Raw genomic sequence first — 16562 nt, forward strand, 5'->3', positions numbered from 1 at the left:
CTCACAAATCCATAAAACAGCAATGCATCATGAAACAATATAAATTCTACTTCCAGAGCTTAAGCTGGAATAGCAAATTTCTTCAAATTATATTTCTAATTTCTGATCTGTAGTAAATTAGGTCTAAGAAGCAATCTGATAAGAAAAGTCTCTTGGAAAAAAAACCCTTCTACAATCAGTTTTCTGAGGCAAGGAAGAAGTTAAGGGAAATAAGGGCAAATGAAAGGAGTGCACCTACCAGAGCTGAATAAATTATTAGAATATTTTAGCTCCAGCCTATTTTTTTATTCTCTAATTTAGGCAGAATACAATATTATTGTTCTTTAGAGTGTATAGTAAATACGAGCTGAAGGCTGTAAAATATTTAAGAGCTAAATGAATAGGAAGGATACTGTAATTATTAATATATAGAACATTCTGTGCATATGCTTCAAACATTCTACAGTTGTTTACATCTTAGCATCAAAGCTATTGATGTGCAGTTTAAATATTGCTTTTTATTTTCACACATAAATAATCTTCTAAAATTATTAACATAACCTGATCTTACAATAATATGTGGCAGACTTTGCTTATGGATATGGAAGAATGGGGAAAAATAAGGAATTCCAGACAGATGAAAATAGAGCCTTGCTTCAAAATGAAGAGGGAAAATAGCATTTTTCATAATACTCTTATATAGTATACATTCTAAAATAACTAATGATATATTGCATTACAGCTTCACCAACAGCCTTTATCCCTTTAAAAGTATCTTTGAATGTGGGAAGCACTGCAACTTCAAGTGTTATGATTTATTCCACTACTCCATTCTGCACCATGCTTCCAATCTTGGAACTATATTTGGGGAAGACTGTACAATTCATCATTTCGCAATTTCCTTCCAGTTTCAGTCTCAAATATGAACCATTTGCTTTACAATAGGAGAACAACTGATACATTTCCCCCCTTTCAAAATTGATTGCTGGTGGTTCCAATCATTAATCATCAACAATCTAAGTAGCAAGTTGTCCAAAATCAATTTTATCTTGCTTGGTACTCAGATAAGTCACCACATAAGGGTTCCGCCGCAAGCTGACCTCTTGAAATTTGTTTATCATATCATGTCTCCCTGAAAATATGACCTATCCTGAAAATAAGGCCATGACATATTTTTCAGGTGGGCAAAAATATAAGCCCTCCCCCAAAAATAAACCCTTGAACAACCCACCTCCAGCCAGGCAGAGCGCCACTCACTGACCTAGCGGTAACCCAAAGGTGCCAAGCCACGGAAACGGAGGGGGGAAGAGAGAAAGGCACTCATGTTGCTTGGCACGTTCAGGATACCACTAGGTCGGTGAGTGGTGCTGTGCTCAGCTAAAGAGGAGGTTGCCGGGCGGCTGCTCTCTTGCGAGCAGGCTCCCAAAGAGCTGGACACAGCTTCAGGGGTGAATGGCATCAGGGGTGAACGGCTGTGTTGCGCTGTTGCAGCAACGCAACACAGCAACCATGAGGTGAACACGCTCATGAGCAGCCACCCTCAAACCCCCTTACCAGCCGGGCACAGTGCCATTCACTGACCTAGGGCTATCCCAAAGGCAAGCCGTGTGAGTGCCTATTCCCCACCCCACCAACTTGATGCCTTTGGAATACCCCTAAGTTAGTGAATGGCACTCTACATGGCTGGAGAGGGGGGTTGTGTGAGCCCCTGTTCCGCTCCCCGCTCGGCAGCCTCCCATCCTCACCATACCCTGGGCCAGCTCTCCTTGCAAGGCCAGAGCACCGCCATCCCAGCGTGGCTTCTTCTCTCGCTTCCAAACCCTGGAGATTGGCTGCCGTGTCTTCTGGCAGTGGCCGCTCTGGAAGTGTGCTCCATGGTTGTGGGTTGGCTGCTAGAAGACTCTGTCAAGACAGGGCATGGTGAGCCTGGGAGGGGCATGAGAAACAGAACAGGCACTCATGCAACTCCCCTCTCCAGCTATGCAGAGTGCCATTCACTCACCTAGAGGTATTCCAAAGGCGCCAAGCCGCGGGAGCAAGGAACAGGTGCTCACACGTCTTGGTACCTTCGGGATACCCCTATGTCAGTGAATGGCACTGTATCTGGCTGGAAAGGGGGTTTGCCAGACAGCTGCTCATGAGCATGGTCACCTCATGGTTGCTGTGTTGCACTTCTGCAACAGCGTAACACAGCTGTTCACCCCTGAGGCTGTGTCCGGCTCTTTGGGAGCCCACTCACAAGAGAACAACCCCAAAACAATAAGCTCTCCCCTGATAATAAGGCCCAAGCCATATTTTGGGGGTCAAAAGAAAATAAGCCCCTGTCTTATTTTTGGGGAAACGCAGTAGGTTTTATTCAAAGATCAATGAACTCAAAGTTAATGATGGGATTTTATTCCACCTTATTTAGCCAGACTGTCAGGGATTGCTTTCAAGATGTTTCTTAAGACTTAGGGAATGAAAATAATGGTGGTGAAGGGAAACGCCAGATTGCCCTATTGTGGGTAAAGTAATAAAACCAGTTCATTCTATCAATTTATATTTTATTATATAAATTCAAAAGCAGAGTATACAGTATAAAAGAGAACAGATAAATGGGTAGATGGTCTCACAATCCTCTGGTCTACCATTGGGAGTCAAGATTATAGTTTGAGCAACAATAGAGAGATTAACTAGCACAGATTATCCTGGGCATTGGAAAGATTTTTTTTTAATCATTAACTTTGCTAAATTCTGTGATAAAATATGACAGCCCACTACTTGGAGATAAAACTATTATGGAGATAGAATCTATTCACTCTAAGTGTACCACTTCACAAAAAATGAAATAGATGCCTGTGTGTTCAGCACAAGGACACACATCGTGCCTTCTCCAAAAGCTTCTACCACACTTAGGCAGCTCTTGGCAAGATCACAATTCGCAGCTTGTTATAGAAACCAATGAACAAGTGTATATCAAAGCTCAGTTCAGTTAAACTAAATGAAGGCAAAAATCAAACCAAGAAGAATTAATGTAATTGATAAGACACATTTTTTAAACAGAAGTCCAATTAATGTGGGAACTTACAGATGATAAGGCATTCTTCAGTCCAATTATCTGAGCAGATGGAGATGCGATTGAATCATGGTCAAACATCTGCTTCAGCTTCTCTTTTTCTGTTGAAATCGTACTAAAAGCTGACTTTAAGGTAAAGTACACTACAAAAATAGTTGAAAAAAATTACAGAAATGAAATGATTTGTAGGTCAAAATGTAGAACTATCACAATGAAGACAAAGAACACTAAGCAAGCAAATCAACCCAAATCTTGTGATTAATGCCTTAAAAGTTGGGTATAAAAGAATACTTGTCTCATTTGAAAAAAAAAAGTCCCTGAAAAATCAATCAAATAAATTTAGATGGGAAAAACTTTATTGGCACAATAGTTAAATTACTGCTTTGTTTATTTTGTAAATAAATAGATGACAAATGCCATTTTTCTTTGCCTTGGAGCTCCTCAACATTTTTTTCTATTTTGTTTCAATTAAAATAGCTTACTCTCATAGCAACTCTTTACATCACCATGCTAAAGCTGAAATTCAGCAAGCCACTTGGAGACTCTGTACAAGTAAACCTAAGGCAACCTACTATTACATGTTTAGATAAAGGTTTTAACAAATGTCTGTTGTTGGGGGGGGGGGAATAATGAAGATAAATATTTATAAAATACCTCTTGTGGTCTCCATAAATAGTCCAACATTCAGTATTCATACAGTGTTCACCAAGTTTAATTTTCATTAACCTACAAACTGTTTTCACCATCTTTTTATTGGGGACAAATCCCAATTACCTTTGTGAGCTATGTGACACAAGTCCTCTTGCAATTTAGAAAATTCTGATGTCACCTCAGAACCATTTGAATACATTTTTTCATCCCCATAATCTAATGTAGATAAATTAGGATTTGAAGCATGCAGCCTTAATGGAGCAGAAAGAACAGCTGGTACCTGCAAAGAACATACATTATAATTATTTCTATGTTTCCATTCAGTTATGCCAATTTTCAGAGACTACCTGGATATGTTTGGAGTTTTCTTGGCAGTATTTCAATATTTGCCATTGTCTTCTTTCTAGGGCTGAGAGATAGTGGCTGGCCCAAGGTCACCCAGCTAGCTTTGTGCCTAAGGTGACACTAGAATTCAAAGTTTCTCAGTTTTTAGCTGAGAAACACCTTAACCAATAAACAAAAATGATGTATACAAACTCCTACATCAATGAAACAAAACATTAACCTTGCTGCTATATCTGAAATAATGCCAAAAATGGCCATTACACCTGTCTGTTTGGTTCTTTTGCCCTGCAGTTTCTTTTCCCACAATAGATTATTTAAAAAACACGTGTTCCCTTTCTGTTAAAAATAACACTGTGATACTTAGATCTCTACCTAAGATACTTCTTTAAATCAATTTCAATAGTTTAGTGTTTATTATGAAAATTACAGAATTTTGTGAAAGTGTAAAAACATTTCTTGTAAAAATGTTCAAATGAAGTGGAAGAGGAAACATAGCCTTTTTGAGGATTAAAAATATACTATGGAATGGGTGAATAAAACTAATAAAGGACCTCCCAGTGGAATGCATGGGATTAAAAATAAAATTTGGGGGATATAATATAATTTAGAATGAAGTAAGGAAATACTGAAGGAGTTTTTCTTTATTTTTTTAAAGAGAAATTATGCATGGAAATTTTAGGATATGTTGAAGATGTTAAAATCCAAGAAATGTTTGAAAAGGAAGATGTTAATGTCATGAGAATGCTAAAAAATGGTAATTATGTATGTTTAGATAACAGAGTATAACTGAACAAATGTTAAAATATTCGTGTTTTTTTTTATAGAGTGCCTGTAAACAATTTGTTTAATATATATGTGGGTTGTAGGTTGTAGGTTTATTAAACTTGTATGCCGCCCTATTCCCATAGGAACTCAGGGCGGCTAACAAACCAAGGGGAAGGGAACAATACAAGAACAAACAAGACGAGAAACAAATTACAAAGAACAGATTTTAAAAAATCACAACAGTCACAACAATTCGAGTGGGGCTGGGAACTCATCAGCCTCAGGCCTGCCGGAACAGCCAGGTCTTGACGGCTTTGCGGAAAGCCTGAAGGGTGGTGAGGGTCCGAATCTCCATGGGGAGGTCGTTCCAGAGGGCCGGAGCAGCCACAGAGAAGGCTCTCCTCCGAGTAGTCGACAGTTGACATTGGCCGGTGGATGGAATTCGGAGGAGGCCTAGTCTGTGGGATCTGATAGGTCTTTGGGAGGTAATTGGCAGGAGGCGGTCTCTCAAGTACCCAGGTCTGATACCATGTAGGGCTTTAAAAGTAACGACTAGCACCTTGAAGCACGTCCGGAGACCAATAGGCAGCCAGTGCAGCTCGCGGAGGATAGGTGTAACGTGGGTGAACCGAGGTGCACCCACAATCGCTCGAGCGGCTGCATTCTGGACAAGCTGAAGTCTCCGAATGCTCTTCAAGGACTGCCCCATGTAGAGCGCATTACAGTAGTCCAGTCTTGAGGTCACAAGGGCGTGAGTGACTGTTCTGAGAGTCTCCTGGTTCAGGTAGGGACGCAATTGGTGCACCAGGTGAACCTGGGCAAATGTCCCCCTGGTCACAGCCGACAAATGGTGTTCTAAAGTCAGCTGTGGATCCAGGAGGACTCTCAAATTGCGAACCCTGTCTGAGGGGCGTATAATTTCAACCCCCAGCCTGAGAGTTGGAAAACAAGGCCAATTAGTGGGAGGGAAAAACACAAGCCACTCGGTCTTGTCGGGATTGAGTGCAAGTTTGTTTACACCCATCCAGACCCTAACAGCCTCCAGGCACTGGCACATCGCGTCCACCGCTTCACTGAGTTGGCACGGGGCAGACAGATACAACTGTGTATCGTTCGGATATTGGTGGTATTTTATCCTGTGCCGCCGAATGATCTCACCCAGTGGCTTCATGTAGATGTTAAACAGAAGGGGGGACAGGACCGAACCCTGTGGCACCCCATACTTAAGGGGCCTAGGGGTCGACCTCTGCCCGCCAACCAACACCGACTGCGACTTGTCCGAGAGGTAGGAGGAGAACCACTGAAGAACGGTGCCTCCCACCCCCACCTCTCGTAACCGTCGCAGAAGGATACCATGGTCGATGGTATCGAAGGCCACTGAGAGGTCAAGGAGCACTAGGACGGAGGCATGACCCCCGTCCCTGGCTCGCCAGAGATCATCGGTCAGTGCAACCAAAGCAGTTTCCGTGCTGTAGCCAGGCCTGAATCCAGACTGAAAGGAATCTAGATAATCGGTTTCATCCAAGGAACGCCGGAGCTGAGAGGCCACCACTTTCTCAACAACCTTCCCAACAAAGGGAAGGTTGGAGACTGGACGGTAATTACTTAGAATGGCTGGATCCAAAGATGGCTTCTTCAGGAGGAGTCTCACCACTGCCGCCTTTAGGGGGGACGGGAACAACTCCTCCCGAAGAGAGGCGGTAACTATCGTCTGAATCCAGCCCTGTGTCACCTCCCTGCTGTTCGCGACCAGCCAGGAGGGGCACGGGTCCAGCACACAAGTGGAGGCACTCACTGCTCCCATGGCCTTGTCCACTTCCTCAGGTGTAACAAGTTGAAAATCAATCCATAAATTCTGCTCAAGACCCTCCCCCGGTATCTCGGCTGGCTCTGAGCAATTGGAGTCCAGGTCTGCCCGAAGCCGAGCAACTTTATCCGCGAGAAATTGGACAAACTCCTCAGCTCTACCTTGTAAAGGGTTACCCGCATCCCTCCCTTTCAGGAGGGAGTGGGTTATTCTGAACAAGGCGGCTGGGCGCGACTCAGCGGATGCAATCAGAGCGGCAAAATATGTGTTTTTTGAAGTCCGAATTGCCAGAAGGTAGGCTCTGATGCAAGCTTTCAACAGTGCTCAGTCTGACTTGGACTTACTGGATCTCCAGCAGTGCTCTAGGCTTCTCTTTTGGCGTTTCATCTCTCAGAGTTCCTCAGTGAACCAAGGAGCCCTCCTGGATCCGCTACCTCGGAGAGGCCATAAAGGCGCAATCCGGTTAAGAGCCTCCGCCACCACTGAGTTCCAAGCAGCAACCAAGGCCTCCACTGGACTGCGGACGAGAGTATCAGGTATAACACCAAGCGCCGTCTGAAAGCCCAAAGGGTCCATAAGGTGCCTGGGGTGGAACCACCTAATCGGTTCCCCCTCCCTACAGTGGGGGATTGGCCTCCGAAAATCAAGCCTCAGTAGGCAGTGGTCTGACCATGACAGGGGCAAGTTCTCACTACCCCTCAAACCAAGATCACAACTCCACTGCTCCGAGAGAAATACGAGGTCGAGCGTGTGACCTGCCGAATGAGTCGGACCCCGAATTACTTGGGTCAAGCCCATGGCTGCCATGGAAGCCATGAACTCCTGTGCTCCATCAGAGTGCTTGCTGAGCGAAGGCAAATTGAAATCCCCCAGCACCATAAGCCTGGGGAACTCAACTGCCAGCTCGGCTACTGACTAGAGGAGCGAGGGGAGAGCTGTTGCAACACTGTTGGGAGACAGGTATGTTAGCAACAAGCCCACTTGACCCTCAAGGTCCAGCTTTATCAGTAAGGACTCACACCTGACAAGCTCCGGAACAGGGATCCTACGAGGAACTAGAGACCCTCGGATAACAATGGCCACTCGCCCACCCCTTCTCTGGGGTCGTGGCTGGTGCAGCACCTGAAAACCCTCTGAGCACATCTCAGTGAGGGGGACTATTCCCTCAGGGCCCAGCCAGGTTTCAGTAATACATGCCGCCCCCTCGTCTAAAATTAGGTCCCGGACGAGGGGAGCCTTGTGAACCACCGACCTGGCATTTAGCAACAGCAGCCTTAGACCAGGGTCCTGACTATTCCCACCATCTGGCCTTGGAGTGGGACTAATAGGGCCGGAAGGAGGGACTCTATGATGTAGCGAACCCTCCTTCCCCCGGTAATGGCTAGTGTGAAAAGATGTGAAAATCGCATCTGTGTTCTGGAAAATTCAGCAAGAATAAATGCAGCATTTATAGAAAGATTAGTTTATTGAGAGACCATATGAAAATATGGTCTCTCTAACTAATGAATAGAAGAGAGTATAATAAGCAACATTTTGAAAGTGCAGTGTGACTATGCTGGGTAGGAAGGGTTGAGATCAGATTTTTCCTTTATGCAATTTAAGAAATTAAGAAACATTAGTGAGAGAAAGTTTAGGGTGGTATGGTATGGTATGGTAAGGGATGGGACAGAATGGAACGGAACAGAAAAGAACAGAATAGGGTTCTCAAGCAGGAAAACCTATACCATTTTAGATAAATGACTATCTAGACTCTTCTTAAAAACAAGTTTATTATAAGTGTATTGATCTAGACAAACTATATGATAAAGTGAATTGTCTTGATGTATGTGAATTATGAAAATTATGGTGAAAAACTAGAGAAGGCAAATAAATTAGTATATCTTGTAAAATGTTTAGAAGATATAGGAAAATGGAGAAATTTTTAAAACAGGCACAAGCTGATAGAAAATTAGTGGGCAGTATGTAGTCTGTTGAAAAAAATAAATGATTAATTGAAAGAAATGAAAATAGGTATGTATATAACAACAGATTTCTTCCTACTTAGTTGTATAGAAGTGAGAGCTGGGTATGACAAAAGAAAAATAGGTCAGAAACACTGAAGGTGATAAATCAAAAAGAGATGGGGTAAAGAATGTGTGCTTCTGAAAAAATATGGATTGAATATAATAGTGAGATATAAAATAGTGAGACATTCTCTGATGAGATGTGTTCAGTAAATGAGAAACTTTTTATTGGACTAAGCCATTCTAAAATCACAAGAAGCATACTTAATCACGTTTAACTATGGATATGTTAATATTTCTGTCCAGGTTTTCTGCCCTGTGTCAGAAATTTCCACTTAATTTGAAGAATTGGTGCCTTCCTACATACTGTGTAGGAAACGATGCACAAAAAACCGGACACAGAATGAACTCCCCCCTCCCCCGCTTTGGATTTGACATTCTTCTAAAGGATAGAATTTTATAAGCAGGTTTCTTTATAAGGAAATAACTGTTTATTCTTCATTAAAAGTGAATTGACCAAAAAGCTCAATAGGCTGATTAAAATTTAGAAGCCCCACTCATTCCATGCTGCCTTCACAAGCCAAATGAAATCTCTTCCTATTATAAGAATAACAACTAAGACTATAAGTTCTATTGGAAAAAGTAAGTTTTTGCCAGCAAACAGCATCTATCATAGACTAAAAATGAAGTTAAGGTATAGAAGAGGTGGTTTACCTGCAACATCCCTTTAGCATCTTTACCAAGAGCTCTAGAACGCCATCTTCGGTGTGTTCTTTTTTCTTTTTTGGGACTTTCAAAAAGGAGACCCTTTACAACAGAATGTGAAAAAGAGAAACATATCACTTATCACCATTCTAGGAAGAAATCTAGCTTTAGCAAGCAGAGTGACCCCCATCAGAAGCGGCAATTTCTTCAACTTACTTGCTGAATATTTATGGCAGGTGCCGAATATGTCCTATGGAGAACTTCCATGCTTTGTAAAAGCTGGGTCATCTCCAAGAGATAGTTCTGACAATGGGAGAGGTCTGTTTGGAATAAAAACAATGGCTTGGGTGGAAAAGAAGAGAGAAAAAGCAAAGAAAGAAAATAGTGGGCTCAACCATCAAACGTCTTGCTGTACTTAATTGTTAAATAAGATACTGACAGAATGCAAAAGTTTTTATTCAATATTTCAGTACCTGCTATTATTATTCTACCATTAGCATAGAATTAATAATTTAATAGTTGAATTAACTATTTAAAAGAAAGCTTGGGATGTAATTTTTTATATTCTAAATTTTAGAATATAAATATTCTATGAACTAGAATACAAAGAGTTATTTGACAATAGCATCTGAAATAATGCTTTCCTAAAATATATGTGTTAAAACTATTAAAGAAATTTTTAAAAAGAATTTAATGCCATCTTTGAACATATTTTTTTTTAATTTCCTTTGGCATTATGTAACAAGAACAAAGACTTTTCCAATATTTTACAGCTTTAGCAGATATAATTTACTAAATCTTCAAGGGTGTCCCATAGTTCTGTGTTACTTTTATTGTTAACAAGACAGTTCTGGTTCTTAAAACTGTAAAAGTACATTAGAATAATTTACTTAGTTGACATGAATGCATTATTGCTTATTTTTAGCACAATGATGCCAATTAATCAATGATGCCAATTACCTTCACTGTACACATTGTACACATTGTTCTCAAGTTATAACTGTAATTTAGCCAGCAATTGTGGCTGTAAATCATGACGGTCACAAAGTGGATCACCTGTCAGAAGCAAGCAACCTGATCCCCAGGTGTAGAAATTAAATTAACTGTTTTATTATATCCTCTCTATTAAAAAATCTCTTCTGTTTTCTGAGAAAATATGGATAAGGTTCACTGAAGCTTGGGAGAGAAGGGCTCAGTTTTGGTTATCTTGTCATTGTGCAAGGATTTGAGATTAATTCCCCACTTGAGACTTTACTCCTGCCTGGCTGGGTGGTTCCCAACAGGATCTGATTTTTTCCCCCTGGTGGTTAAGGAAATGTGGCAGTTGTAAGATGAACATGGCAATTGTAAAGCAAATGTGGAAGTTGTAAAGTGGTCCATTGTTTGCTAGAATTAAATGGTTTCTGAGGAAAAACTCAAAATCACAGTAATAATGTGGGCCAGTTGTTGAGTACCCAAATGAAGTCATGGGTATGTGGGAGAACCAGACGTCAAAACTTCTAAAATGGGTCATAAGTAGCTTTTTCAGGATTTAATTGTAACTTCAAATATATGTTGCAAAGTCATTCTGTACATTCTGAAGTGGCATAGCTCAGCTATCCATTTATCAAACTGCCTAGAAAAAAAGAGAGATGCTAGAAAGAATTCCCAACATAAATGAACAATATGGTTTCAACAGCTTTCTCTCAATCAGATCAGAATTATCAGTAAAAGTATGTTTATTAGTATTCTATTGCAAATATATAATATTTATTGTAATGTATACTATAATCTCTCTAGGTAATAACTATTGAATAAATCTGATATTTGGACATAACTGAACAAATTAAAAAAAGATCTATACATAAAACAAAAAGTTTATTTGAATTAAACTGTAACAGCTAATCCTTCAATATTTCAATATTTCCTAAATAATTAAGGCTCCCTTCCTTATATCCTCATTTAATATATAAAGAAGAATATTTCCTAGTCAAAACTGCTAATGATAAAAGAGAATTCAAATTAGCCTTCACATATGACTGATCAACACCTGGGAAAAAGGTAATAGGGTTATTATATATTGTTTATTAGGGACAGAAAAGCTTAATAAAGGATGGTCCCATTCCAATAGTACAGTTTTGTTTTCTAAGCAAGAACATTTTGTTTGAAAAGCGGTAAGGACTTGTATTTTTTTCCAAGGGAATAAATTTTACATTATATTTTACAGATTTGATTTCCTGTGAACCAATTACAGCAGCTCCAAGCTAAGCAGAATAGAGCTATTTTACAAAGATAAGGAATGATATTTCATTAATACTTGTAAGAAAGTCCAATTTACACAAAGGACTCTTGTACTTTCATACAGAAAGAACACAAAGAAATATATGTTTCTTCTGAAAGTCTCATCTTGCACAACTGCTCCATTTTTTAAAGATAATTATTTAGGTTCTTTAAGCAGGTAATGTACCAGTAGTATTTATTTCAATATCACATGGACTGAATTTTTAATTTAAACATTAGAAAGTAGACATTGTAAGATAACAGGCATATGTCATAAAATTATCTGAGAAAATTTGGAAGGGGTAGAATATTTAAATCATTCCACTTTCTTTTTACCTTTTGAACATCTTTCCATATCTTCAGATGACTTCAAACAAGTTGGAATTCTTGATTCATTTAAACAAGGGAATGACATAGAACTTCCCGCCTGCACTGAATTTTGCTGTGTCATGCTGCCTCTCTGTTATATGACAAGATTTCATAAATAATAATAAATATGACAATAATCAATTTTCCAATGATTGACAGTGTGTGACTTATGATTAAGGGAACTTCAAAATCAACTTATCAAGGTTTACATTCATATTCAAAAAGTTGATTTTAAAAAAGCTTGCCCAAAATTAAGATTATATGTATGATGCTCTCCATACTGTATTAATCTGCTGACTAGATGAATAAAGATTTACACCAAAAATACTCACTAAATATTGTCTTCAATTCTTAGAAGTTATCAAAAAAGCAAACAAAAAAATCTACAGAAACAGAAACAGAAACATCAAGTACTAAAAGCCAGAAACCCGCCAGTATCTTTGGCTCTTTCCCTAACTCTAAATAGAGGTAATTAGAGTACTTCAAAATATATCAGTAAACATGCCTGTTGAATCAACAACGTAGAATGCAAACCTATGTTATCACAGAACATTCAAGAGGGAAAGAGTTCCTATTACACTGTGTCTTGACCTTATTCCCTCCCTGCCAATCAGTTAAAATGGGCAGGAGAACATGGAAGAGCCCAGGTTTGCTTATCTTACATAGATGACCTTGCAAAAGAATGCTGATTAAAAACAAAAACCTACTTTGTTCCCCGTTTCTATGTTAATTAAAACAGAATTAAAAATGCCAGGAGGAAATTACATTTTGTCTTTCATTGGATCCTGAGAACTCACAAAAAGCCAATAACATTTTGATAATGGTTTATGCACTGCATTTTATATATGTTCCTCAAATCCTATCATCAATATAATAATTATTATTAATTATTATTAATTATTAATTATAATTAATAAACTAATAAATTAATCATTGAATGGATGCCCCTTAATCTACAGTTAAAACAAAATCTACCTTTTTGTTTGCTGTTGATTCCAAAAGACCAGTTACTGAATCTGCTATAGATGTTGAGGCTGAGAAGAAATGATTGTTGATATCATATGGAAACATGGAAATTTCATTTTGACGATACATTCTATGATGACGCAGTTTTGCTACCCATTCATCAAATACTTCCTGAGATTTTGCCTAGTAGAGAATTGAAGGTGATAGAAACAATAATTACTAAATCCCAACATAAATATATAATTCATGTTATGTGGTGGTTGGAATGCAATATTGCAGGCTGAGTCTGCTCACTGCTAGGAGTTTGATTCTTTTGAGGTCGGTAAAATGGGGACTCTGACTCTGTAAACTGCTTAGAGGGGGCTGTAAACCATTATGAAGTGGTACATGTCTAAGGGCTATTGCTATATGGTCTTACTTTCTCCAGTCAAAACAATAAAGCAATAATTTATCACTAAGTACTATATTTGTTGACAGATTGAGCTGCTTTACATGAGGATAGGATAATGTTACTCCTTAAAACAGAAGTTTTACTGCAGCAGATGAAACAGATTTACTTTCTTAATGAAGTTATTGTAATCAGCTCTGTTTTTCAACCTAAGGGATAGGAGATAGAGGACACTTGGAAGCAAAAATGTACAGTATCTAGAAAACAAACATCCTAGAACATGTAAACAACAGCACCAAAAGCAGAAGATATTAATTAAATATCAATCATGAAGAATAGGAAGTTGCTCAAAGGTTTGGTCTCTCACTAGCTTTCAGTTGCAGGTTTTAAAAAAAATTGGCTGACCAATCAGATCAGCAAAATCAAAGCAAAAAAGTCATATTTCCCACTGAAGGTTCTTTTTCCTCTCAGTGGAAAAAAGTTGGATCATACACATGCAGAAATCTGTCAAAGATTTCAATGCAAAATTTAATTTAAAAAAAACCTTCCCAAATATACCCACTTTGGTGATAGTGGAAATAAGAGTCTGTTTTGTCCATGAAAGTTAGCAAATGCAGTCTTTGGTTTCATCAAATATATATCAGTCTGAGAACCACAGAAAAAACAGTTAAAAGTTCAACTAGTCTCCCAATCTATAAATAAAAACAGAAGGCCCACAAAATCTAGACCTGAGCATTTAAAACCACATCAAGCTTTTAAAAACCACTATCAGTAGTGGAAGCCTAATTTATCTTATTTGTGCTCATACTGTTAAAAAGCAACATGTTTTCTGGTTCATTCTGTCCAACAGGATTAAAAATAGATTCAATATAGTTCTCATTTTCTGATACAATATGCTACACAAAATGTACATTTTTACCTAAAGCAATTTAGTAAACAAACAGTAATATATCTATGTTACACTTCATTCTCACTTTATTAATTAACTATGCTCACTTGTTTTCTCCTAGAGCTGCTTTTCTCAACTATCTTCCGCAGGAACAAATTAAATTATTACATATGGAATTGATCCTGACACAATTCATTATTTATTAACAACCAATTTTGCATTTTATTTTATTTTTTTATTACAATGAAGGCTCTATTTGGCTGCAGTGTCTTTTGCAAAATATTAATGTATATGGAGGAAAAAGGCTATTAAAGATTAAATGGTGAACCTGCATTTTAAGCAAACTGCAAAGAAATGTATTACTGTATCAAGCAATTTCAAGAGGATTCTAAGCCTGCATATAATGGTATCCAAGAGCTGTATAATATTTTTAGCTTCAGAATATATTCCTAACTAGGATTACCTTCAAATGATAAATGTGTTCCTCAGTATCCAAATCTATGCATTTAGTTGATTTCTTCACAGACATCACCGAAAGGCCAACATCTATACATCCATGCAACTTCCCTTTCTCTGTCTAGTAAAAAAACCATTTAAAGTTATTTCGTTTGTCTTAGGAGAAAACAACATAAGATATTGGTTTTCAGAATTATCATTTTCTTCCTATAGATGCCTATTGGAAACAATCACTTATTACTTTTTCCAAGCTGTGAAATATTATTTTATATGACAACCTCTACATATTGAAACACTTACATCGGCTGGGTTCTTAGCATATTTCAAAATTCCTTTGTCCAGAAAGAACCATCTCTGCAATAGAAAAGCAGATTTTTAATCAGGCAAATAGGCTGGCCTCGCCCTGCCCCCGCTGCCTTCCAGCTGATTTTTTGTTTTTGCCCTGAATAGGAGAACAGAGCTAGAAAGCAGGTTAGTGGGGTGGGGAGGGAATGGGGATTTTGCATTAACCTTCCCCTGCCACGCCCACAAAGCCACACCACACCCACAAAGCCACACCCACAAAACTGGTAGTAAAAAATGTTGAATCCCACCACTGGACAGCAAGCCAATGTTTTAAATGGCATTGGAAACAAATACCAGCGGTGAAGACTGGTTCTCACCTTATGCCAGCCTTTCAGAGGCCATTTCCTTTTTTTCAGCAAATAGCCTTCCTGCTTCTGAGGTTCCTGGGTGCAACTCATGACTCCACGAAGTCCTTCTATGATTTCCCAGCTGTCCTGTTCAGAAACAGAATCCAAAATACTTGATGAGGTGTTTTTTTTAAAAAGTAAAAGGAGTATTATGTATGTTTGTTGCCTTCAGTTATTTATAAAAATAATAAAGACAATATAAAAATAAAAAAAACTGATACAATTACATCTTATCAATGTACTGTAAATCAATTTCAGGAAACATTTCATTTGATTATATCGATTTTTCAAAGACATTCATTTGAATGCAAAATGTCAATTTTAACTGGTTTTTATTTTACTTAGTGACCTTAAGTCTTTCCCACAATTGAGATAAAATGTTACTCATACATTCTTGAATCAGCAGGAAACTTTACTAGCATGACATTTTCTGTTCAAACTTTCCTGCCACCCCCACTTCTCCCCCACAACAATCCTCTGATGTGGCTTGGGCTGAGAGAGAACGAGTGGCTGAAAGTCACCCAGCCGGTTTCCAGGCTTAAAGAAGAACTGGAATTCACAGTTTTCCATTTTTGTCCCTTGTTTCAGTTTCAAGTTTTCAGTCATCTTAACTTTACTTAAAAAGGACAAAATCTACAAAATTTTATACATTCTTAGGTTGCTCTTGGATGATATCAGAACACTTATGCTACTTCAGCCAAGGACAACTTATGCCTGTTATCCCTCATGATCTGAGTACAAATTGACTAAAGCATCATAGAGATGCCGGAGGGGAGGGGAGATGTTTCTGAGGCCTGATTATGCTGTACACATGTGATAGTCTCTGCTTAACAACAAGGAGTATCTGTAAGGCAGATAAACATGAGACTGGAATTTTAATAGCACAGTGATGTGATGTCTCAAGGACCATTATCTTTCTTAAGCAAGGATTGTGGGCCATTAAGTGAAAACCTCCTGCCAGCTTCTCACAAGCAAAGTCAATGGGGAAGCTGGCAGAAATCTGCAAGTCCCAGACTGGTGGGCAGATAAATGACTGCTGCCAGACAGTGAGAATACAGAAATGGCTACTATAGAATAAATGTAGTCAGGGTCCACTGCTACTGGGTGGAGGAGATTAGAAGTGACTTACCGGAGTGACCTGACTTTGCTTATGGAAGCCCACAGGGAAGGTCAGAAATGGTAATCAAATGACCAGGGGGCACTGCAACTTTTCTAAGTGGTTGCCAAATGCAC

General features: G+C 38.9%; 1 protein-coding gene across 5 annotated transcripts in view; it reads right to left on the minus strand.

Annotated features, from left to right (window-relative positions):
* The window catches only part of OSBPL3 (oxysterol binding protein like 3), a 101871-nt gene that overhangs the window by 27992 nt on the left and 57317 nt on the right, over positions 1–16562 (minus strand). For 4 of the 5 annotated variants that reach the window (XM_014054350.2, XM_014054348.2, XM_087712797.1 and 1 more), the window contains 9 exons: positions 15300–15416; positions 14938–14991; positions 14645–14758; positions 12914–13087; positions 11906–12029; positions 9527–9630; positions 9320–9412; positions 3809–3965; positions 3047–3177 (listed from right to left, as the gene is read on the minus strand). In XM_014054350.2, the coding sequence (XP_013909825.1) occupies positions 3047–3177; positions 3809–3965; positions 9320–9412; positions 9527–9630; positions 11906–12029; positions 12914–13087; positions 14645–14758; positions 14938–14991; positions 15300–15416 (1068 nt within the window). The remainder of the gene's footprint in view (positions 1–3046; positions 3178–3808; positions 3966–9319; positions 9413–9526; positions 9631–11905; positions 12030–12913; positions 13088–14644; positions 14759–14937; positions 14992–15299; positions 15417–16562) is intronic. The other variant, XM_087712796.1, reaches the window with a different exon arrangement.

This window comes from Thamnophis sirtalis, unplaced genomic scaffold, assembly GCF_051295495.1.
Source record: "Thamnophis sirtalis isolate CommonGarterSnake01/CBP01778 unplaced genomic scaffold, rThaSir2_p1.2 scaffold_4, whole genome shotgun sequence".
Lineage (NCBI taxonomy): Eukaryota > Metazoa > Chordata > Lepidosauria > Squamata > Natricidae > Thamnophis > Thamnophis sirtalis.